At 40.4% G+C, this 24,753-nt stretch overlaps 2 protein-coding genes across 4 annotated transcripts in view; both read right to left on the bottom strand.

Moving 5' to 3' along the window:
• The window catches only part of drp2 (dystrophin related protein 2), a 149,599-nt gene extending 142,262 nt beyond the window's left edge, over positions 1–7,337 (bottom strand). For 2 of the 3 annotated variants that reach the window (XM_069170598.1, XM_069170600.1), the window contains exon 1: positions 6,954–7,234. The gene's annotated coding sequence lies outside the window, so the exon portion shown is untranslated. Of the gene's footprint in view, positions 1–6,953 lie in introns of all 3 variants that reach the window. The other variant, XM_069170601.1, reaches the window with a different exon arrangement.
• A 231-nt stretch (positions 7,338–7,568) lies between these two features.
• Positions 7,569–22,929, bottom strand: cenpi (centromere protein I). Its single transcript, XM_069170927.1, has 20 exons — positions 22,695–22,929; positions 21,157–21,294; positions 19,727–19,845; positions 19,217–19,324; positions 18,606–18,654; positions 18,407–18,453; positions 17,326–17,415; positions 17,098–17,229; positions 16,079–16,222; positions 14,095–14,215; positions 13,728–13,822; positions 12,903–13,020; positions 12,595–12,659; positions 12,302–12,411; positions 11,590–11,725; positions 10,742–10,866; positions 10,080–10,128; positions 9,391–9,609; positions 8,976–9,017; positions 7,569–8,813 (listed from the first exon to the last, which is right to left on the bottom strand). The coding sequence occupies exons 1-20, from the start codon at positions 22,828–22,830 to the stop codon at positions 8,679–8,681; spliced, it is 2,178 nt and encodes a 725-aa protein (XP_069027028.1). The 5' UTR covers positions 22,831–22,929; the 3' UTR covers positions 7,569–8,678.
• Positions 22,930–24,753: the final 1,824 nt, after the last annotated feature.

Here is a 24,753-nt window from a genome sequence, read left to right as displayed (position 1 = left end):
GATTCTAGATGAAAAGTTGTGGGATCACCGAATTTAAGAATACTTCAAATCCTGAAATGTCTGAATCAGATTTCAAAGAAGTCCATCTAACATCGAGATCTTCCCTCACTTACACAAATTAAGATGCGTCACATGGGGACCATAAATGTCTACACCTGATCTGCCCCCAAGAGTTGGCTTCATCCTCTCAGGAGATGGAATGTCTGTACCAAATTTGATGGCGATCCATCCAGTAAGTGCAGAGATATTTCCGTCTGGAGCAAAGTGGCAAACAGATCAACCCACACTGCCGCCCCTGCAGTCAGGCCACGGGCACAGCTAAAACCACAGGCCAACATAGACACCACGAGACCACAGAGAGGAATCTATCTGCACAGACATATCTGCACACATGCCAACTCAGATATCCTGCACGACATTCCCTAAAATGTAAATGAAGCAACATGGTCGGCGATCCCCTCTCCATCCCCATCCTGCCATATTAAGGATGACTTTCGACGCGGGGCCACAGTGTGAGCTGGCCCTTATGGCAGCTCCCAGAGCAAGGCCTGTAGTGCCGGGCAGTAAATAACCAGCATAAACGTGTCGCAGGAGACAACCCGCAGACACCAACCCATTTAATGTTAATAGGAAAGCATCGGTTACCAGATTCTAAATAATAGCTTGCAGTCACCATGGCCAAGGATAGTTACCACAGCCACAGGAATTTATGGAGTTAGCAAATTGCTTTTCTATCCCCATTCTTCCCCCATTTGTCCGTTTTGCCATCTCTCAGCGCAGGGTGGGGATGATGGAGAGGCGCAGGGAGTCGGTGGGAGTGTTGCAGCTTGCTTGACTGAGCACACCTGTCCTACAGCCAGAGAGTTGGGGATGATGATGCTCCGAGGTGTACAACAACTATCCCTCTATCTGGTTCTCAGGGGGGACAAACGCTTGACGGGGCACTGAGATATTTTAATTCCAGCAGGATTTGGAGTGTTTGGGGGTGACCGGTGGCCTTTCTATGTTACACAGGAATTGTGGATGCACAAGACAGAGCTGCCCTGTGGTCAGCGTGTTAAGAGAGGGTAATGTACAAGGCCACATAATACAGTTCACCTGCTTATTGAGGGTATTTAGTCTGGCTTTATTATTACTTGCAGAGAACTGATGGATGATTGCATATACTTTCCAATTCCATATCTAATTAAAACTTAAATATTTGTAATTTTTTTTTTTTATTATTGCATTTTTTTTTTATTACTTTACTGAGTCTAGTTAAAAAAAATGGCAGTATAGGACAGGCAATATTCCCAGTTTTATTACTGTTGATAAATGCCACGACAACATTAAAACTAACCATATCAGGGTTTCCACTAGGTTTCTAAAGGGCTGAGGTACTGTGGTAACTGCGGGGGCTTCTGTGCAGTTTTTAAAAATAAAAACTATGGATTTTCACATAATTTTGGACTTTTAGTTTTAATTAAAACATTTATCTAAAAATGTTCAAGTGGCTTGTGTGCTGTGAAAAAACACGTGGGTGTTGCACTGAAGTGTTACAATCGTAGGGAAAAGCTTGCTTCTCTCTGACTTCTCCACCTTGTCTCCAGCATCCTGATGTCTTTAAGGACATAACACCTGCTGAAAATCTTTTAACTTCTTACCTTGGTGCAGTGATGTACGAGTGTAGTTTTACACTGTTGGGTCTATTTACATGTGCCAGTAGAGGACACGTCTGATTACAACTAAACTGAGAATAAAGGGCAGTGACAGACAGTTGTGCAGCCTGGTATTGAGTTGGAAATAGGTGACAAATGTATAATTTCATTTTTAAAAATGTTTGCATTTGTTGGGGACTGTTTTACCTATGATACTTTGGTAAATAATTATGGCAGCAAGACTGTGCACGTGGCATCGACTCAAAGTATCACAGGGAAGGAGCACATCACCTACTGCAGGTTTTCGAACAATTTATAAAGCTGAATCAAGCTTTGGCTACTCAGACACTACTTGTTAGTGGGGTTAACTTTTGGTTTGGGTCGTTTCATGCATGGGATTACCTGACAATAAGAGGAATATAGAAAAGGCTTAAACTTTAACTGTGATGTCAGCCAATAAAGCTGGCCCAAATAAGAGGACATGGATGTGGCAATTAAGTTTGCAGTATGACAAGCTTTTACACATTTCTTCCAGAGAGACTTCCACTTCATCAGTTGAATGTCAGTGAGCCAAGCATCGGGGCAATTGAACCACAAATGATACCAGCACCTAATTAAATGTGTCTCCCTCCCATAGCGTCAAAGATATTGCCTTGTCCAGTCAGGTAGTCTAACACGTTCTCTGCTCTCTGCATGCATGGTTAGAAATTAAAACATCAAACTATGGTGAGATGAAATGGCACAACAGAAACTTGGACTAAACCTAATTAACGCTTCATGGGATACAAACTCAGTGGATTATCAAGCATTTCTTAGTTTAGTCGAAGCTGTTTTCATACTGCGCATGAATGAGTAGCAACAAATGGCTTCTTCAGAGGGGAGGAAAATGAACCCTGATATCTCCAGCTATGCTGATGTGTGCAGACTCCAGTGGAACTACAGTATTATTTCTAATTATACTTATGTAAAGAAGAATAGCAGATGGAAATGATCCTTTGAATTCAGAGAAAGGTTGAGTCACAAAAGCTCTTCCACTGCAGATTTTTAGTCTGGCAGAATAAAGCAATGTGGTAAAAACAAATCATTCAGATCTTCATCAGGCCCACTTGAGAGCAAGGTGACATCAATAAGGCCAAAGCCTGGGTCAGCTGTAATTAAATCACAACAGTAGCCTCACCATTTGACCCCATGAGGCCTCACTGAGACCACCACTCGTAAACTCCTCATAGCTTTACTCTTTTGAGAACAAAAATACAGAATCAGACGGATTATTCATGATCACAGTATCTGACCTACAATCACCTGTTCATTGTGAATAAAGAAAAATCTTCTGGCTAAGAATATGTAATGTCACTACAGTAGTTAGTAGGTTGCTAATTCTTAACGCTCTACTAGAGTTACTGAAGACCCCGGGCAGACTTTAACAGAGGATGACATTTTCAGATCACTCTCCTGAATTAAAAAGAGGGGCTAAGAAAAACATGCCCGAGACAATTTTTAACAGTTTGCTCCTTAAATAACACTATAAATAATGCAATCCCAAAATACATGTTTAGGATCCATCAGAGGAGATGAAAACAGGCCATTAAAGAACCCAGCAATCCCCCTTGAAGTAATGCTTATTTAGAATTAACCTTTCACACCCCCAAAACTATGAACAGCCTCGCGAGTCCAAAACAAACCCCAAAACAAGACAGACAGACAGACAGACAGACAGACAGACACACAAGACACACACACACACACACACACACACGCACTTAATCCCAACTAAGGTTGGCTTTCCATATTGTAGCTCGACAACAGAGATTACAATCTATTCCAATTCATCCACAGACTCAGTCACCTGAGCATTCACATGTTGCAAATGACAGTGTGAAAATTAGTTTGCAACAAGCGGCAACCAACAGTTACATCACCCATTGGTTTGGGAACAGCCGTTATAAAGCCTCGAGTTCGGATATTGGCCAACGCCATGCTGCTAATTCGGAGCGGTTTGGAGCCTGTAGTGACCATATTTGGAAGAGTTGAGGTGAAGCGAGCGGTGGATATGACCCTACCACAGGACTCTCAATTAAACAGACACGCCTCCAAAAACATTGCTTTTTTTTAGGCTTATTTTCGAATTAATGACTGGACTATTTTTAGACAGACCACCAGAAAAAAATGAGAAGAAGTGACTTTAGCTGGCAAAACCGAAATAACTCCTGGAAAAAATGTATTGATTTCAAATTTCATGAGAGAAGTTGAGAAGTGAGTCTATAGAGCCGGAGGCTTTTTGAAGCCAACCTCTAGCAGCACTCAGTAGTATTGCAGTTTAAGGCACTTATGCATCGGCCTCATTTTTCAGACCCGTAAACCATGTCCACTTTTATATCCAGTCTATGGTTTGCAAGAAGGCAAACAAATCTGGACTTGGATAAAGGTCCCAGACAAAGGGCTCAAAAACCAACAGTCACCAACAGTTGATTAAAATGGCTAAATAATCTTATTAGAGCACCAAAATCACTTCATAAACAGTGAAAATAGTTGCTAAAGTGAGGAATAAATGGTGATGAATATAATTAATAGATGAGTAAAATAGTCAGATGACATTAATGGCTAAATAGTTTACTTAGATATCTAAGGGTAATGTATTAACAACTGGAATAGTTACCTAAAAGCAGGGGTAGAGAACAAAGTCCGGGGCCTTACACATAAGCAGTCTTTGTGGGCCCTCTTCCTCTTGTTTAATGTCTGTCACCCATGTTTAGAATTTTTTTACTAATTATTTAGCCGAGAACTGTACACATGAATCTTTAGTTGTGATTAGGATAGTCACTAAGGAACTGTTAATAGCACCCTTAAACAAGTAATGATAATCTGTGATATATGCGTAGGTTTTCACATTTCATCCCTCCTTTCTCAAAATTCTATAGTCTATATTCCAGGCTTTTCAAAAGGCCCCTCCTGCACTGGGGCCCCAGGTAGTCACTCCCACGTCCCCCCCCCCCCCCCCCCCCCCCCAACTACAACCCCTCTGCTTGAATGTAATGAATAAACACTTCAAATAGCAAAAAGAATAATAGGATAGAAACTGAGAATGCCAACCCGACCAAACAGATTGAAATACAGACATTTAATTGTATGACATGAATTCAGATTCCCACATTTACAACGTGACGGTTTGTGTCAGTGAAGAGCTACTTCAGTTCCTCTGACCAGGCTGTGAGGCTGCACCAGACAAAAGAGGCTGGGAAGCACCACTTCCCATGATCAGATACAAGTGGCCGTGGCACTGTCCTCTTCAGAATAAATACATGCTATTAAAGTGGGATTGTGCTGTACAATTTAATCTATATTCTCTGAAATACTGCTGGAGGGAGAATGCTGAAAATGCATATTATAAAACATGACCAGAAGGCACGTAGAAGGAGAGAGGCAGTGACAATAGAACATGCTCATAATCTTTTCAGAGTCTTTCATATTTATAGTTCACTAATGTGTGGAGCCTTAAGAAACACTCTGCTCCGACAAGTCTGATTACAAACAGCCGTCTGTTTGTTGCTATGGACATCACAACATATGCTGCTCATTATTAATCATTACCATGCAGATGTTGTTGTTTTTTTACATTGCATTTGCTTTGCAGCACTCGTCAAGATCAAAAGATGTGCAATCCTATCATTACATCAAATTGGATTGTCGAAAGAAAATTCTGATGTTCTTCTGTTTGGCTCTTGGGCTTTGAGGAAAAGGATCTTTCAGTGTGCGTACAGGAAAATTACTGTTCACTGAAGCTACACTTTAAATGGACGCAGATTGATAATGATGGAGGGTCCTGCACAGTGGCAACATAAAAGCCAATTTTCAGAGGAATTTCTCTGTTAGACAGGATGTCACTTCATGCACCCTTTGGGCAGGAGATATTGTTCAGCTGTTAAACCCCAAAATAAACCATTTAAAGCTTCCAGAGACCTTCAATTTCATCCTGGGCCGAACCATGAACAAGAGTTACTGGGCTTTATGATCAAAGATGAAAGAATACAAATCCAACCCGAACAAGGGAGAAGGACGCTTTTGATGTTTGAGATTTTTATGGAGGGTTTTGTGTTTGATCGTTTCTTCAAAATGAACAGTCCAAATGTGGTCCCTAGAGCATTGTTATATTACAGATTCCCTCAGTCTTTTAGGAGACATTTTAAATCAGAAACAATGTCCATATTATAAGTTTAAATGACAAAACTGTAAAGCTAATGACATTAGAGGTATTTGACAATATCTGAAAACAAACTTTGAAGGAGCCTAGTTGGTGTTAAGACCTGTCAATCGCATTGAGAAAACACAACAGACCTTGTGTTTTGGTTAGTGGGGATGCTATTTGGTTTACATTTGGATTTAAATATAGGTCTGCTACTGCTGTCACGTCCATGGAAGCGCACGGAATATTTCCCAAAATAATCCCACACTGTGCTTCATTTTGGGGGCCCTCAAAAGGAGTCTCAGGGTTTAAGACGCGCACCGTGTAATTGTCACCATAATTACTCGCGACATCCTGAGTTCAAATCTGGCTCAACACCTCAAGTGTACCATCACACATCAGTCTCCACCAATTCAAATTGATGAGGCAGAAAAGCTCGAAAAATGTTTTTTTTTTTTGTTTTTTTTTTCTTGCTGGAAGCGGTGACTCGCGGACAACTTGCAGGAAAAAAAAAAAAAAAAACAAGATCTGGCAAGCTCTTTTCCTCTGGGCTCCACAAAACAAACGCATACTGGGGGCGCACACTTTTAATCCGTATCTGAAAATTACTTCCTCTCATCCGCAATTAGTGAATGGAGATACTGTGGTCTCTGCGCACACGTTCGTCCATTCAGTGTGCGAGCTGCACGTAGTTCAGAATAAGAAATCAAGTCGTAAACATAAAGAGAGAGCCTGTTTCCAAATGCTCCCAAAACGTCCAGTTGCGCATCTTTTATTCTGGCGGCTCCATCGGCCAGTGAGCACACGCACGCACACGCACACACACACACACGCTGGAGCTCGTCAGGAAAACCCCACTCATCACACGGATGTCGTGTGATTTAAAAAAAAAAAAAAAAAAATCCAGCTGCCAAACTGGGACCAGGACGACTGACAGTGTCCTAACTGCAGCACAACATCCAGCCTCTATCTCAACATGTACAAGAGTAACCCCAAAGGCGATTTAAGAAGCGTGTCACACTGTCACAACCATGTTCCGTCTGTTTGCTCCGAATGTGATATTAACCAGCTTCCACCAAAACACATTTCCCGCAGTAATCACTTAATAAGAAGCAGCCCCAGAACAACAATCTTACCTTCCTCTCCCTGAGGCGAGGATTTGGCTCAGGTGGGACCGACACTCAGCTCAGCTGAACGTGTTGGCGAAGACGCCGCTGGAATAAGCTACTCCCGTGAATGCAGTCGAGACATGAGCTGAAGAAAGTGAACAGAGCAGCAGCGCAGATGAAGATTTGAAACGGCGGAGCAGCGCAGCGCCGTACCGGCGGCAGAGGTCTGTGTCTCTGACGCGTCTGACATCAGAGGGTTGCTTTCTTTAAGGTGGCTCCCGCTCACTCACGTTTATCCACACAACGCGCGCCGAGGCTTTTCATCTGGTGGCTTTAATTACCTCAAACAAAGAACAGAATCATCTCCGGAACTAGAAGTTGGAACAGAATTGAACAGAAAAGTTGCATTGAGGGCTGCAGGAGGAAAGAGGCTCTCAAGTCAGTCGGGAGGGAACTGTCCACACACACACAAAAATAATAATACAGGAAGTAAGTTCGGCTCAAGGTTTGGGAGAGCACATCTTTGCAAGTCTTCGTCATGTAACAGTGGATTAAAAACTATAAAGCCAACAAGACATACAAAAAAAACAAAAAAAAAATCAGAATATGATTTATTGCCGAATTCATTTTCACATCCAAGGGGTTTGTTTTGGTGTTTAATAATCAAAAGACTTCAAAAACTTGGAATACATAGATCTTTTTTTTTTAAAAAGGGCGTCATTAAAAATTAACCAAGAGGGTTTCTTGGTTTACAGATGATGCAAATCAGTATTAATGAGAAACAATTTGGATAAGTGGTTTCATCTCCATTGTGCAAATTAGATTTTCTGTGTCACATTTTAAATTGAATATATTTGGACTGTTACTTGAAAAAGACAAAACATCTGAGGATACAACGTTGGGCTCTCAGGATATGTGGTGGCCCTTCCACAGCCTTACCAATCAATTACTCATGACAGCAACTGATGATGAAAATATCCCTTCGTTGCAAACCAAAGAAGCATTGTGTACTGTTGGGACTGCTTGAACTTAGACACATCTTTCCGGGTCTTTTGCATTTATTTCAAATTACCCAGAAATGAAGAAGTGCTGGTAATATACAAACTCAAGCGCAACAGAAATGAAGTTTTCAATATGCTCCGGGTCCGGATACAACATCCCGCAGAAGCCTGATCGCAGTCTGTACACCTGCAGCGATTTTAAAAGTAGCCGAAGAGCCTAGGAGCCGTTAACCTTCCAGATGGGTTCCCAACAAAATGAAAGCAAAATACTGTTTACCAGATGGTAGAGCCGCTCACAGCAATACATACGAATTCCCGGTCTTCGGATTCAAGCAAATGACTGCATTTGATAGAAGCAAAATTGAGATTGACATCAGTGTCCACGAGCAACATATCTTAATGTGCGTGTCCTGTAAACTGTTGCCTACTATATATTTTTTATTGAGATACAACAGATTGGTTTTATTTTCTTGTAAAGTAAAAGGCTTACACTTATTTAATATCAACAATGTGCAAGAGTCAGGTTTTGCAGATGGGAGGCTGTACAAGAAAACAACACAAGCGGCTCTGTTATGAATGGACAATACTACAAGTAAGAATACACAATGAAAACGTAATACTATGTACATGAAAAGATATTCAGATGGTTTGCAAGCAGGTTGGAGGAGATGAAGAGGTGGAATATGTACAAGTCTTTAAAACAATGGGTACGATTCAGGCGGTTGCTTTTCTTCTCCGCCGAGTCAAGCTTCTACCTCGGCTGCGTGTCGCCCTGCCCGTCGCCTGCTGTCATCTGCCGGTTGATGTTACTCTGAACAAAGTGTTTAAGACCGTCATAACCCTGAGTGAACAGATACTCCAGGTACCAGCTCCACTGCTTGGAGTGCTGAAACACACAGAAACACCGCCCCCCCCCCCCTGGGTCACATCGAGGACATCTGAAGATGTGTACAATCAAAGACATCTCAATTAATCTGTGAAACTTCAAACTACGTGAAGTACGTGAAGTCTGTTAGAAATGCAGAAATGAAAAGGACACCTCTCGTACCTTTATGGAATTGAGGTTCATGTCCTTTCTCTCCGGCCAGCACTGATGAAGAGGGAACATTAATATTCATTGTCAGCCAACCTTGGTAAATCTCACAAGATTACTGCTGGATGTTGCAGTTGGACCGAACCAAAAAAAGGTACGTGTATTATTAAACATGATGAAAACCACATCTCATGCAGCAGCCATTAATAATAAAATGGCCTTCTGAATTAATGTATAATCTATGAAAGATACATTAATACCATATTTGTTATGCCTGTAAGTCTATTAACTAGCTGTACATAGCAGCTGCGTGCTGATCCATGAAGTACTTTGTACAGTTTGGAAATTAACGCGGAGTAGGGTTTGTTTAAAGCTACATCAAAGATACATTTTGAATCCAAAATAAAAACCCCAAATGATGCACTCTCACCTTCTGGTGGAAGTCGACAGCGTAGCCCATGAAGGCGGGGTGGTGGATGAGGTCGAAGCTCGCCCAGTACTGCGGTACGTTGCTCTTGAGCAGCAGGTTCTCTGACAGCTGTACATCTATGCCTGGATGAAACATCCGGGAGTTCCACAGACAGTTGACCATGACGACAACGTAGTGGTTGAACTCGCAGAAAGTCTGCCGGCTGATGTGGAAGGCCTGCTGTAAAATAGAAGTGAACGGAACGACAGAATGAGGAAAAACAAACAAAGAACGTGGAGGAAAAGAGTCCAGCTCAACCACAAACACATCTGATGTCTGCTGTGATAATTAATTGGAATGACATTTACCAAGTCCATTTTTCTTAATAAAAAAAAGTGCCAATGACATTTTCAGGCAAGGATTCTGGCTGTACTTCATTCATTCGTAGTTCGCAGGGGCAGCTTTATTAAAATCATCAACTTTTTAAGTCCTCGTGTGAGAAGGTATTAAGGTTATCAGGTTTAGGGAAAGAGCTGGTCTGAGATGTCAAATCTATCAAATCTAGCACAGGGACTCAAAACATTGAAAGAGGTTACCAAATACATCCCTAAAATGTACATCTAATATGTAATACATTATATATATATATGCAGTTGCCATCGTTTTCACGCATGTATAACAGGAGCAAAAAAAGAAACAGTAGTCTTTACCTTTGACAGTTTCTCCTGACTCTTGGCTGATGTCAAGTTCACTTTGTACCTGAAAAAAAATGTTCAAAGACAAGTGACCTCTGTGATCATGAATGATTGCAACACCACCGTGTTCTCTATGGTCTGTCAAAAAATATTATGCCGTTACGCTCCAGTTTTCTTTTGCCGTGGCATTTTTTTATCCCTAGCTTTGGTGAAGTTATTTCAGAGCTCAGGGGCGTAGTCAATTAACCAAGATTATGAGTATTTGTGCTATTATGGACTGGAGCTATAAATAATGCTTGGATTCTACATTTAAAAAAAAAAAAAAAGCAGGAGAGGGTTTAAGATAGATAGATATAGATATAGATATAGATATAGATATAGATATGGATATACAGACAGACACTTGATTAATCTTGCAAGGGGAAATTTTGTCATTACAGCAGCATGTACAGGGCAAAGCTATAAAAATTACAGAATGTAAAAGTGTATTGCCTCTTAGCCTCTCTTTATCATAAATCATAAATTAACATGCAAGTGTAATGGAGCTATTTGATTCAAGTTCTGCTTCTTCATCAAATATGTATAAGCATATGACATACTACATTTAGGGTACTACTAACATATGCATCACAATAGGATTATGGCAGGCTGTTAACAGAGAGATGTAAAGTCCCCACCTGTGCATGATGTAGGCCAGTCTGTCCACACTGACCGGGTCGGTGGCAAACAGGGCCGGGTAAAAAACTCCAGGTGGAGGAAGGACCACGAGGGGGAGGCCGTACTTCAGAAATGTGTCGCACACCTGTGGCAGGAGACAGTAAAAAAAAAGTAGATACTCCAAGACTGAATATATGTCACTGCTGAAGCTTTTACCGTGACTCTGCTTTGTTAGAAGTTGGTCTGTGAAGCTATTCCTGGCATCGTACCTTCTTATTTATGCGATGATGTTGTGCCACATAAACATGGGAACTACTATTTATGCAACCGAAATGCTCTTTCTATTCTTAAGGCGTGTACCGAGCAAGGTAAACAAGCCCTTAAAAGCCTCCGATTCAAACATGAGCCAGAATGATGTAAAACATTATGAGAGGTTGCCAAGCAACCGGCAAAGACTTCAGAAAATTAGTGGTTTTGTGATCATTTATTTTCTTTCTCAACTTACTTCAACTGTCCTGTGCGGTGTGTGATGCTGCTAACTTGACCAGGAAACCACTGACACACTTGTATAAGATACATATTGGATAAAAAAAAAAAAAAAAAAAAAAAAAAAAAAAAAAATTCAAGCTCCCATGCAAACATGTTGAACTCAGATTTAATATCAATAGAGAAACGTTTCCCCACAAAAGGCAGAAAACAGCCCTGCAGTGTCAAACTCTTCATGCACATCATTCTGAGTAGTGGGGGTCAAACATCCAGGTGACTTAACAATAATCAAAACACATTTTATATTATTTAGAAGTACTCGTAACACCCAAGCACAGACAAATAACGAAGCAGCTTCAATCATAAGCTTCAGCTCAATTACCGTCTCATAGAAGTCCAGGATGAAGCTGAGCAGGAGAGAGTGACAGCCTTCAAGTTGAAGGCCCACTGAAGCCAGCCGACCCACGAAGTGAACGAGCTCCAGCACAGAATCCTTGAAACCTGACAGAGTCATGTTTCTATGACAGAACAGAAAGTCAGACACACACTTTAACCAGATCAGACCAATCAGCACCATTCCTAACACTGGTTAGCGGATCTACCTTGGAGCATTATGCTGAAGGAAAGCGCACAAATCAGCCACAGTGGCAGTTTACGACAATTAGAGGTATGGCTCTGTGTGTCATATCTTTCATGATAACATCAGTGTAATTTTTTAGATGATAAAAAAAAAATGTATGTGGTGACAAATTGCAATTTATCAACTTGTTGGCATAACGTCATACCGTTACGCAGTGTATTGGCACTGGCCGATGAAGTCACCGCTGGTCAGCCCAACGCAGCAGTGATGAGATTATTGATAACTAAAGTGAACTACTCCGACTCAATATTACACGAACCGGGGGTAGCAGCTCGGCACCTTTATTACATCTGTAACTGATTAGGTGTGTGATGGCAGTTCTTGGCACAAGAGCAGAGGTTTCAAGAGCCTCGGCCTTCACGTTCTTCAGTCCATTCACAAAGCTCTATAGCTTGTTTACACTCAGTAAATAAAAAAAAATAAAAAAGTAGCCGGACGAAGATGTGAGACTCACATGGAGGTGTGGCTGTTGAGGCTGATGTCCAGGTCGTCCTCCAGAGCATACACCGAGTGCCAGGTCAGCCACTTCAGTAGCATAGAGTTTAGACACTCCATCAGTCCACACTGCAGACAGTGCCCAGAGGAATAGCAATAAGCATATAGTAAATTTATACACTGAACTAATGTTGGATCCATATTAAGTGCTTTGTGAATATAAGACAAACATGAATGCATCTTGTCAGTCAACTTAAAAGAAGGTTTTTATAGCAGGAGCAACTTTTCTCGACATCAGAAAGAAAAGCCTACCTTGAAAAACACTGAAGACGTGAAAAAGAGCTGCATGAGCGGCTCAAAGAGAAGCCTTCGGATTTCTGAACAGGAGGAGACGAAAGGTCAAATTTGTACCTGCTACATAATTTAATGCATTACACTTCTTGAATATGACAGGCCTTGTTAACATGAGGACATGACTTTGTTTTATGCAAGTGATCAGTAGGGTGTGGGAGGAAGGCAACAGTTTGTGAGGGTATGTTTGACAGACACAAAGAAAGAACTTTGAATTGTGAAGAAGAGATGGGTGAATAAAAGGGGAACTCTGTGGAGGCGAAACTCACGGGAACTTGGGATAACGGGAATGTTGCTCAGCAGGCCGAGGATCTGAGGACGGAGTAGAGAACCGTCCCAAAAGTTGAGAAATTTGTAGAGGAAAGCCTCTGAACTGGAAAACCCCTCCTGGTGGAGAAAATATGACAAATTATTGACAATATGAAACAAACCATGGATTGTGATTTCACTTAGTAGTACACAGCAAGTGTCAGCTAAGCATGTGGATGCAGGTTAATGAATACAGGAAATAATAAACAGCATGTGTGAGGTATAAAGCTGTCACTTCTGTTGATTTTTTTTTTTTTTAACATATAAGCCAAACTGTAGTTTCATAATACACATGCACCTTATGAAGAAAAGGCGCCATTTTTTTGGCATTACACATCAGGAAATATTTTGTTTGCCTTTTAGTTTTTGTAAAAAAAAAAAAAAACTAAAAAAAAAACTGCATGCACCAGATATGACATAAATAACAACTTAAATATAGAAAGACAATTACTGAAGAATACAAATAAATTACTGATAATTACAGATACCAATAATCAAAATAAACATTGTACTTTTGGTGGCACTAATTGTCCACTCTTGTGCCAATAAATCACAGAAGAAGAAGAGACCACAAAATGGCCTCATTAAAAGAGCATCACTCCGACCTCAAACGGTGGAAAACATCACGGAGGGAAATATGACTTTCCTGTTAGTTTCATTCAGATGCTTTTAAACCGATGAATGGAAACAATTCTAATGATTATTCAAAAATAATTGTGACAGGTTGATGTATAATAATGGGGACAGGCGTAGAGAGATATCAGTGCCTGAGAAATGACGCTCACCTGGAGAAAGTGCTGTGCGGACAGCAACTTGTTCAAAAACTGAAGAGCTTCTTCTGAATTCTGGATCGCTCCTCCATCGCCACAGAATAAAAATTCTGAACAAGGATAACAAAAAGGGATATTTCATGAGCGAAAAAGTCAGGGGAGCGGAGAGAAAACAGCAGGGGATTTTATATGCACAGCATCTTCACACGGTGACATCCCTTGGGTCTCCTTTTAAGCTTTCTCTTTAAGAGTCCCTTTGATATGCCAACTAAGTAATATGTTGCGGTTCAACTGAAGGTGAACCTTGCTTTGGATGTATCCTGTGGATAGAAGAGATCACAGGAGTTTTATAGTTGTCCCCCTGTCGCCCCTCCATTCTTACCTTCGTGGAAAGCGTAGCCAAGCCAGAAATTGAGGCGTAGGAGGGCAGACTCATCCTGTACACAGTCCAGGTACTGAAGTGCCAGACTGGAACCCAGCAGTGAGCCCATCTGAGCGGGCAGCTGGTGGAGGTAAAATGAACAAACAGGAAACAAAAAAAGTATGATTGAGAGGCTAAAATAATCACCTAAATAAATGTAATTAGTCACAGATATGCAATGATAACCAAAAATTGACAAATAACTCTATTCTCAAAGGCAAACATCACATTAAAGAGACACAAAGAGCTGGTCTGTGTCACTGACCGCCTCAAACTCCTTTCAAATAAGAATCAGCAAATGCTCGCGTCGTTGTCATGGAGTGGACCACTGATCCAAATCTGAACCAATTCCTCAGTATGCCGTAATCCCTGTGAGGGCGGTGCTGGGACATTTCTTCCACCACACTGGATAGTTTGTACAGACCCGTAAGGTGCACGAACAGCTGCCTCTCAATATAGAGACTTTGTCACAATAAAAATAAATTAGAAGGAGAAAACAAACTGTAAATGGACACAACTCAGGTCTTCAATAATTATGGAGTGACTGTATCATTAAACTGAGAAAGTATCATTCTGTTTTTGACAAGATTTCAGGCAGAAAGGGAAATAATCAATAATCCTTTGTCAATGTCTTTGCGGTATGGTTTTATGAGGGTGACTGATTACGCTCATCTGTCTTTCCTAACATGTGGCAAAGTAGAGTCTTCGAGGCTATAACAAACACATTTGGTGGCATTAGCCTCCGAAAGGCTTATTGTTCATGTTGGCTTTGTGGGCAGTGAAAGAGGGGAATTTATTGAGCATGACACGTAAAACTCTGCAAGTCATTTAAAATGACTTGTATCAGTTTATCAGGTCACTGAATCTGCAGGACAAATAGACATTTATGGTGAGGCCTCTTTAAATGACCATTTGCTTTGAAACTTTGTCCAATGCATTACTCAGAAACATCTCATCTCTGGTCATTTGCTTTCATTACTCATACAGGAGCGATAAAGCACTGGTGATATCTGTAAAAAAAAAAAAAAAAAAAAAAAAAAAGGGATGACCAGTTTCAAAAAGAAATGACAAGCACTCTGTTCATGAAGCCGGTTTATGGTCTAATCTAATAAAGGAAAAACAGCCACAGGCCAGCTGCTGTGGTTTTTCTTGGACAGAGTTAAAGGCCACCGATCAGACAAAATCAGAGCTGTAACACAGCACCACCCTGTGGCTGTAAGCTTATATCACAAGTTAAATGTACTGCGGTGTTAGGTTGTATTCCGATCTTGTGTTTATATATTTGTATTTTATATACTTTAACCCTTCCTCTGTGTGCTCCTCTCTGCTTCTGTGTGTAATGGATTGAAAGTGAGAATCTCTGACTGTGAGTGATTGTGCGAGTCAGTATGTGGGTTCCAGGGAGTTGATTGGTTCCAGCTCGACAGCCACAGGTTAAAGGCCAGCTTTCCCGAGCACCCATGGGCTCTCCTCCCCGCAGGTCCAACCAGCCAGTGATCACAAATGATCATACTGTGAGCATTTTTGTTTAATCTCTGATCTCCTGTTTTTTCAAGTTACGGTGAGAGATTTGTCTTTTGCTTGAGTGGGTTATTCTAGGTTGATTAATTAAGTCCCATTTTGTTCATTTAACAGCTAGTCCACCTTAAAGTCAAAATGTGTCCTTAACACTTTTAGGTTTGTAGTCGTTGTTGATTGTGGCTGTGGGAGCTGGGACGAGGGGAGTCTCATGTTCATGTTGCACCTGGTTTTCCCTCTACCTGGGACATACAGTCCCCGTGGTCATGCGACTGACATGCATTTTATTCCGCTGCTGAAACCGTTACTGACGAACTAACCTGAGGCTGAGTTAGCCGAGAACAAAAGAAATGAAAACAAGACAGTAAAGGGTTCGGGCCCTCCCCCGGTTGTAAAACTTAAAGAGATTTTGTCCCAGGAGAATTACCTCTATGCGGTGCATATTTTCAAGCAGCTGAGCAAAAGACTCCAGCTGGACCAGAGGGACCAGCTTTCTGCTGGAGGACTGCTCCATCTGAGCCTCCTTGTTGACTCCTGAAGTCAATGCCGGCAACTCCAGGTGGCAGTATTTCTAAAGAAAAAAAAAACACAAAACATAGGTAAAAGCACTAAACTTATGATGAACTGGTTGATTACAAATTTCTATGTAGTAAGGGTGCTAATAGTCATTTCAATTATTGATCAATCAATAAATCAATTATTTATTTTGTCTATGAAATATTTGAATATCATCTGTTTCCTGTTGCTCAAAGTGACATCTTCAAATCTCAGAAGTATAAAACCCCAAAATACTGAGTTATATATAAACATAAAAACAGTAAATCCACAATGTTAAGGAGATGAAACCAACAAATATTTTCTATTTCTGCTTAAAGACTAAATCAAATGAGTATTCAATATCATAAGATTTGCCAGTTATTGATCTGTTGCCCTACTGATCACCTAATTGACTTTATGTTTCTGTATTAATCTGGTACTTTGATAGAGCCTCTAAAAATTTCCATTTGTACCTTCTCAAATAAGACAAAATGCAGTTTTTCTTTGTCATATTACTGTAAATTGAACAACTCGAGAGTAAACTGGAGACATCCCCATGGATGTGAATGCTATTGTGAATGCTATTCACAATGCCACAATATTTTTCAGGGTAAAAGCTTAATCAGGAAAATAACGTGCCGATTAATCAATAATGAACACTTGGCATCGTCTTCTGACCATGTCACTCCCTCCAATTATACTTTAATGTTTCGTACAATGAGAGAGCAGTGAGTTCCGATACCAGTTTTACCCCAGGGGAAAACCTAAAGAGCCTTCAGGTGAATGCTCTGGTGGATGCTGTGGGCTGATGAGATGCTGGGACGGTATGGCAAGTAACAGCAGCAACAGACTGCAAACACAGTTAAAAAAAAAAAAAAAAAATCTGACAACTTAAATGGGCTTCCATACCCTTTTCTTAGCAGTGGTCTTATCCTTCTTCGTGAAGGCCACGCTGATGCTGGAAGCAACCTGAGAACCGTTCCTCTTCTGTACAGCAATCAATGCTGATTTCCAGGGAGAAATGTGGTTCTTAAAGCCACTCTGTAAAAGCACAGAAAACATTCAGGGTTCCGCTGGTGTTTTAGAGATGATGCTCATATTGTGTTACAACAGCATTAACTTAATCTATGTACAAACCCTCATCTGTGATTGGATGGAGAGCGTCACTAGTTCAGGGCAAAACACTCTGTAAAGTGACAGGAGGTGCAGAAGGAAAGGCTGCCGTCCCTGAGGAAACAAGAACAAGTATCAGCACACTCAGTAGGACACATCTTCGTACTAGACGTTTCTGTTTTTGAATCATGTTTTCTACTCATGCAGAATACAACGATACTCAATGATATGGTAGGGCAACTGTTTATGGGAATAACGTGCAGAGTGTAACATTTCTGCAATTGGACACCGAGTAGATTTACATAGTGAGGCTACATCCAAACTAACATATTTTTATTTCGTAACAAATACAATCTCCTTCTGCAGGAGTGTTTTAGCACTGTTTCAGAACTTATCTCTGTCCATATTAACACGCTAGAAAACGCACATCACATTATTAGTCATGCACACCGGGCACTCAGTCCAAAACAAGTGATACAGCATATTTAGTGACCAATTAGATTCTATGACTGACATTGTTGGTTAGGTTGAGGCATGAGGAGTAAGATGGATAGGGTGAGAATATCAGGGCAGGTCACAGAATCTGATGGGTCACGATAACAACAGTGATCCATGTAGGGCTGATGACACCACTGGACATAGCAAATCCTTTGAGTGATAGCTTGTCTTCTGCTCATGTAGGAAATACTAGCATTATAAAATGCAGTAATTAACTGTTCAGCAGCTGCTAGCATAGACAACAAGTCAGCAACGGCTGTAATTCATTATCCGTGTTGAATCAACAACTGGTATTTAAAGATGTAGTTTGTTTTGTTTTCCAGAAAAAGGTCACATGATGGGGACGTGACAAATTCAGGGAAGGCCACATTGTGACTGACAAGACACAATCAATAAGTTAATTTGGGTGTCTTCTTCACCAGTATGCCTCATTCGGACAGCAATAAAACCAGGGAGTTTTCATCTAGAAAAGGGTCAGCAAGTCTCTATTTAAGTTTTTTTTTTTTTTAAACTAAAACGTATCAGTGTGGATGTAGCCTGAGTAAGGAAAAAATGTAGTTCCTTTGATACGTGGCTCTAGGTGACATACAATCTGCAAGAAGTTTACCAGTTTAGACTGTAGCTGCAGTAGCTTCCTGACTCTGTAGACCCGCACTACAGGGACAAAATGAGACAGTTAATAGTGCTCAGAGACGTGATGGGAACACTCAAAACAAAGCAAATAATGCAGCAAACCAGAAAAACAGGGGAAATAGTATGTTCATAGTATGTGGATCATATTTCAGGTGGGAAAATATTTGGCTTACCGTTTTCCTTCCTGGTCAAAAGGTACAACAGATGGCAGATGAAAGGGCACTGAAAAAATGTGACAAAATATAATTCATCAATTCACATCTCATTTAATAGCAGTGATACATGTAAGTACTGATGGAGAAGGAATAGGACCTGTTCTAGTATGCAGTTATACTGAGTTATGTGGAGGACTCCACTGATAATAATCCAGACTATATTTGATATATAACTCCACAAACCTTTTCACTAAAACAAGCCTCCGGTTGCGAGGCACTTGCTTCTATACAGATTCAGTTCAGCAACACAGAACAACACAAACCCCTTTTGTAGTGTATGTATTGCAGGCCAAAACCATAGAGACTTCTATCTATGTCTTTCCAGTCAGGCACAAGTTAGCTTTTATCTTATAACCAACACGTGTCATTTTAATATTGTGTTAAAAAAAAACAGCTCGGATATATAGATATAAATGTAATTCTAATTAAATTTAGTGAACCCCCATTTTGTTACTCGCAGTGTAAGACATGTAGAATTGAATAGCGTTAAATTTTGTATTGATTGCATCAGATTTTGCTCAACAATTACAAACAATACAAACAAATACAAAGATCACCGGCACACATACCAGATTTTCTTCTGTGACGAAGTTGAAGATGAAGCCATAAATAGCTCGAAGTTGGTCCTTTGCATCGATCATGTCAAACACTGTCAACACCCACTTTATGAAAAGAACCTGAAAATTGTAAATGCAGGAAGACACACAAATAGATTAAACTATGGAACAATCTTACTAAAGACACATGCAGAATCAAACTCATCTTAAATGCTATTAACTATTGTTTAGAAATAAAAAGGCACAAAAATATAAATTTTAATGATATTATATTAACAGAAAGAGAGCAGAGAGCAAAAGTCGTTTTTTTTCATATTATTTTGTTAAAGATGGTTAATAGTGCAAACGGTAAAATAAACATTTCTTCCAACCAATATACTTAAATGACTCATGAATAGAAAGTAAACAAATCAATTACAGCTTTACTGTCCAACACCATGAACTAAATACTATAAAAATTTAAAAAAAAAAAGTCATAGAGATCCAAGTTTAATCTTAAAGTTGCAAAGTATTTGCACTTACCTGAGTGCTGATAGGTATTTTGCCAACACCCAACCAAACCAATGCTCGAACTACAGCCTCCTGTGGCACCACAGAGGCGGGAATCAGGCATTTCAGCACCCGGACACATGGACCACTCCCTACACAGATCATTCACAGAAACAGAATCAGTTGAAAGAAGCAATTTAAAAAAATAAAATAAAAAAAATAAATAAAAAAGCCTGCTGTCCAAGGCCTTAATACACACTTTTTACTTTGCACAGTTATCCCTACAGTTTGGGAAAAAAATTCAAACCAATTTTTGCACCATGTGTTTTAATTGTGTGGAAAATGTGTGATCACATCATGCTGACATCTTGATGCATGCTCAGTAATTAAATTCCCAGAAAGTGGAATCACTTTATCTGGACCAAAATTTTAGTGGGAGAAACATGTCATCGCTCCTCTAAGTGACTTGATCAATGAAAAAAGCACAAAGGGGACTGAGCGGGATCGTAACTGTGACATGTTCACACAAATTCAAATGTGTTTTATAATGTTTATCAATGAAAACAACAAAAAAGACTGACAACCAGTTACTGTACTGTAATAATCAAGTCAAACTTTAATACTCTGATGTGACCAGATATGAACTGAGCTGCCAAATATCATAGGCTTACTCCCCCGCTTGGTCTCTGTGCCCCCATACAAGTGAACAGGTAAACAATGATGTGCGAAACCACACCCGTGTGCCAATTACCCGCAGTGAAGGGTGCAGCCTAAATGTCTAATTAAAGATGTCTGGCTCCTACAATGCACAAGGACATTGTGATTAATGTTCACCAAAATTTGCATATGAATCCAATCACTAGCGCCATTGATATCCAGCTGTGCTGTTGATAAGGTTGAGGATGCTTGCATTTACAAAGTCTCTTGGATGAGTGATAAAATGTTTCTCCCGCTAGACTTTGGGTCCAGGTGAACACTGATAGGACATTACATCATATAATTTTATTATAATATAACTTCAGATCTCGTCAATTAACTTGCGCTGAAGCACAACTTCAAGGTGTTATTACATTTTGAACAGCCACAGTGGAACAGTGGTGAACCACCTCAGATTAAGAAGCTGCTTGAATGCGTGTGGTTTGTTCTACTTCCACATGAGTTACTGTGGGTTCTCTGATTCTGCCCACAGTCCAAAAACAGGCAGGCTGAGTGAATTTTTGCCTTTAAATTAACCGAGGTTAGAGTGTGAACGTTGTTAGCTCCATGACAAACTGGCAACCCGTCCCAGGAGTGCACTTGCTTGGTGTGTGATCAGCCAGACGACAAGCCCAAACAACTAAAGGATGTGCTATAATAGCTCCCCCCCCAATCATGTAGCTTACACTTAACAAGCCCATTCTTACTGCTAGAAATTCCACGATTACAACAATCACCAGTCCACAGCTGCTAAGTGACAGTCTTACCCATACGGAGGCTCATGGCAAACTCCAGCATAATAGAAATGGCCTCTGGGGAAAGTCCCTTACTGAAGGCCACCTGCTCCACCAGCTCCAGGTTCCTCTCCAACTCATCGTTCCCCTGCACAGGAGTACCTGCTTCAACTACAGGAGGGAGAGGTGATTACCCATCAGAGTGTGTATGTACTTTTATAATTTCTAAAATACTCCCACAGTTTGACATACAAGAGGCATTATCAACACGTTGATGACATGAAAGTAGATGAGCTGGCACAGTAGAAACTATTTGCAGACCCCCCCCCCCCCCCTTCCCCTTTCTTACTAGGACATGAACATGGGCGGCTTTCACTGTTTTACTAAGTGTAACTCCATCGTAAAATATTTGGAAATGTCGATGTTAAAAAATAAAACTCAACACAAGGGACTCAAATAAGAAGAAAAGTATTGAAAATAACTACATACCCCATAAGATATTTATCTGTGTTGGAAAGAATAATTTTACAAAATTGCTCCAAAAATCCACATCCCTTCTTCACTTCCTGATTTTGCTCATGAGACTGAAATTGGGAGCATTGGCTGAATAATAACCAAATTTCAGTTAAAAACATATAATCAAGATAGTTAAATCATTAATTAAAAATGATTTGCCTGCCAAAGTTCTTATGTTTAATGCTAAATGTTGTGTGTTAAAAGCCTTCTTTGGCAAGAGTTTTGGTGAATATTGCTGTTGAATAAATTGAATGAATAAATTGAATAAATCTGCATATTTTGTTGAGCAGCCCATGCATTGTTCACGGTATAGCTCAAATTAATATTGGCTGCATGCCGGGCATTCAGATAAATCTCTTTCAGAACAACGGTCATCCATGTGGTAGAATATAATCATATAATATAATAGATAAATAAATAAATAGGCATATAATTGTAAAGATGGTCCAACACACACGTAGTGGCCACAATGACGTCACCATGGGTAGATCCCAGAGGCTACAGCTGATCGTCCAGTACGGAGCTTGTTGACTTGAAGTCTCATCCATTGATCTGAGCCGTGATAAGTAACGACTCTATTAGCCATCAGTAAATGTAAGTTACACAAGAGCTTCCAGAGAGTACCTCGTGGTTTTTGCAATACATTTGGATCTCATGTTTGTTTTTGGTTTTTTAATATACGTATACGAGAATAATCAGTCACTTCTATCTAGCCTGGTGGATAAAAACATAATACGTCCACTGCAAAAAAAAAAAAAAAAAAAATCTAACCACAGTCAGAAAGGTGTTTTTATACGACACATCTCCGGTGAAATAACTAAGAAAAAAACGATTTGTTTGTTAGCTCTGTGGCCCAAATGTGAAGCCCTGATCCACACCCACGTTTAGTTAGAAAACCACGTAAACATAGCTTAACGTTCGCCCAACTGTCCCTCCTGATATTGCCTGTTTATCGTCATCTATTCTTTGATTTTTAAATCCGAGCAGAGGTCCATCTGGAGGCAGTAACGCCACCATCTGCTACCGACGTGAGGAAGTGTCTGGCCGAGTCTTACCCTCGGAGAAGTACTTCAGGGCCAGAACAAACGGATCTTCCGCCTCGTTTTTCCTCCTCTCATTTTCCGCGACTCTCAAACTTTTGTTACTGCTGCGGCTGGACACAGAATCCGACAGGTTTAGCGTCGTTGCCATTTCTACATTGCTAAAAACTTGCTAAAAAACAACAACAACAACAACAACAACATTGCGCTTTGCTCCGTTTTCCTCCGCCATTCAAACAAAACTCAAATCTTCCGCGCGACCGTTTGCCCTGCGCTTGCGCAGTACAGTCTACCCGCTTCTGTTGCCGTGTGGGAGTTGTAGTCCTTTTTTTTTTTTTTTGTCTTCATTCGCCGAAAAAGCAAGCAAGCTACCATTGGACTACAATCGTCACGTAGCTTTTGTTTTGTGAGAGGACGCTTCGTCGAATAACAATAAAACTGGTCAGTATTACTGAAAAACTAGCCTGACACACCGGATGTAGACTAAGGCTGCTTGCCATTGGTCAACAGGCATCCCCCTCCACTTCCGCGATCTGCCCGTCACCATTTTCAAAATCCCCACATCCACCACCCTCTCTTGAGGTGCGTCCTCTCGCCAACACTTTTACATCAAAGACGGAACCTCCAATGACACCTCCATCAGACTCATCGTGGACTATAATGAGTCCGCACAGAAGAGGGGTGGATCATCTTGTCCGCAGGTTCAAGCTCCATTATTTATCCTGGAGCTTAACCCTCCCGAGACTGTGTAGAGAAGTCACTTAAAGGTGGCCACCACTCCCCCCTCACCATCGAAGTGAAATACTTTTATCTGCTGTGATGTCTTAACATTTCTGGGTTCCACCATCTCTCAGGATCCAAAATGGGAGATCAACATAAAACACCATTATGATTAACCACGAGTAGAGGAAAATGAGACTCCCACACGATTTCCTCACATCATTTTCTGCTGCTGCCATTGAGTCAGGAACTGTGCAGGTAAAACCTTAACTGACCCTTCACACCTTGAGCACAATGTCTTTAAACTCTTCTTTCTCTCTGAGAGACAAAGTCACACAGTTGAGGAACAATTTCTTCCCTTCAGTCACAAAGGATCGCAGGCCACTGCTTGCCTCCCACTGCTTTAATCATTTTCTAGAGGTGGTGGGTCAAACATACAACTAATATAAATACATAATACACTACAGACGAGACCAATGCAAATCATAAATGAGGTGGATTCAAGTGAACAAATTCAAAACCTTGCTTGTGAAGGTTTGAAGCAAAAAGGTGATTGCCTAAAATTTGCTTTTAAATTAAATACAGTAAGTACTGCATTAAAGCAGATGTGTTTTAAGATAATACTTTTCAATGCTCTAAACACAGCAAATGCAATTCAGTTCACTTTTATTCAGGCCAGAAATCCCTACGGCTGTAACTCACAATTCTTTTTTTATTACTGACTAGTTCTCTAATTAGTTTGTCATATTATTGCAGCTCTTTGGTCTTTAAAATGTTAGAAAATAGTGGAAATGTTCATCACAATTTCCCAAAGCCCATCTTAACATATTCAGATGTCTTGTTTAGTCTATACAACAGTCCAAACCTCAAAAATATTCAGTTGACTATCAAGAGAATAAGATAAACAAAACGATTCACATTTGAGAAACTGGAGCTGTTTGATATTTTTGGAAGGAATTTTGTTAATTTACTGTATAATCTCAGAAATCTCAAAATCCGGTTAAATAAAACTAAAACTATGTAGCATTTGTAAACCCTACAACATAAAATGGTCAGTAAATACCAGACATGAAAGCTGAAGGAGGGTTCATTCTTTTTACTTTTATGTTTTCATGTAACTAAAGATGGTCTGACAATTAGCCCTTTGGGGAGTGCAAAATACACTAGTTTAAAAGTTGTCTTTTGCCCAACTGTTAACTGCCAGTTTTCATGCTTAGTGGGAGGAGCAGGGACAAAATCCCTCCACTTTGTCAAGAAGTAACAGAAGGACCCTTGTGTTTGTCCCCATGGCCACCGTGGTCTACCATGGGCCTGGTTGTTTTCTCCCCATTTATTGGGTCAGTAAAGGGGTGTT

Source organism: Embiotoca jacksoni, unplaced genomic scaffold (assembly GCF_022577435.1).
Source record: "Embiotoca jacksoni isolate LCO1_2020_lvr unplaced genomic scaffold, fEmbJac1.0.p SCAF_5, whole genome shotgun sequence".
Lineage (NCBI taxonomy): Eukaryota > Metazoa > Chordata > Actinopteri > Embiotocidae > Embiotoca > Embiotoca jacksoni.
The sequence above is the reverse complement of the archived record's forward strand: the minus strand, read 5'-3'. Positions and strand labels throughout refer to the sequence as shown.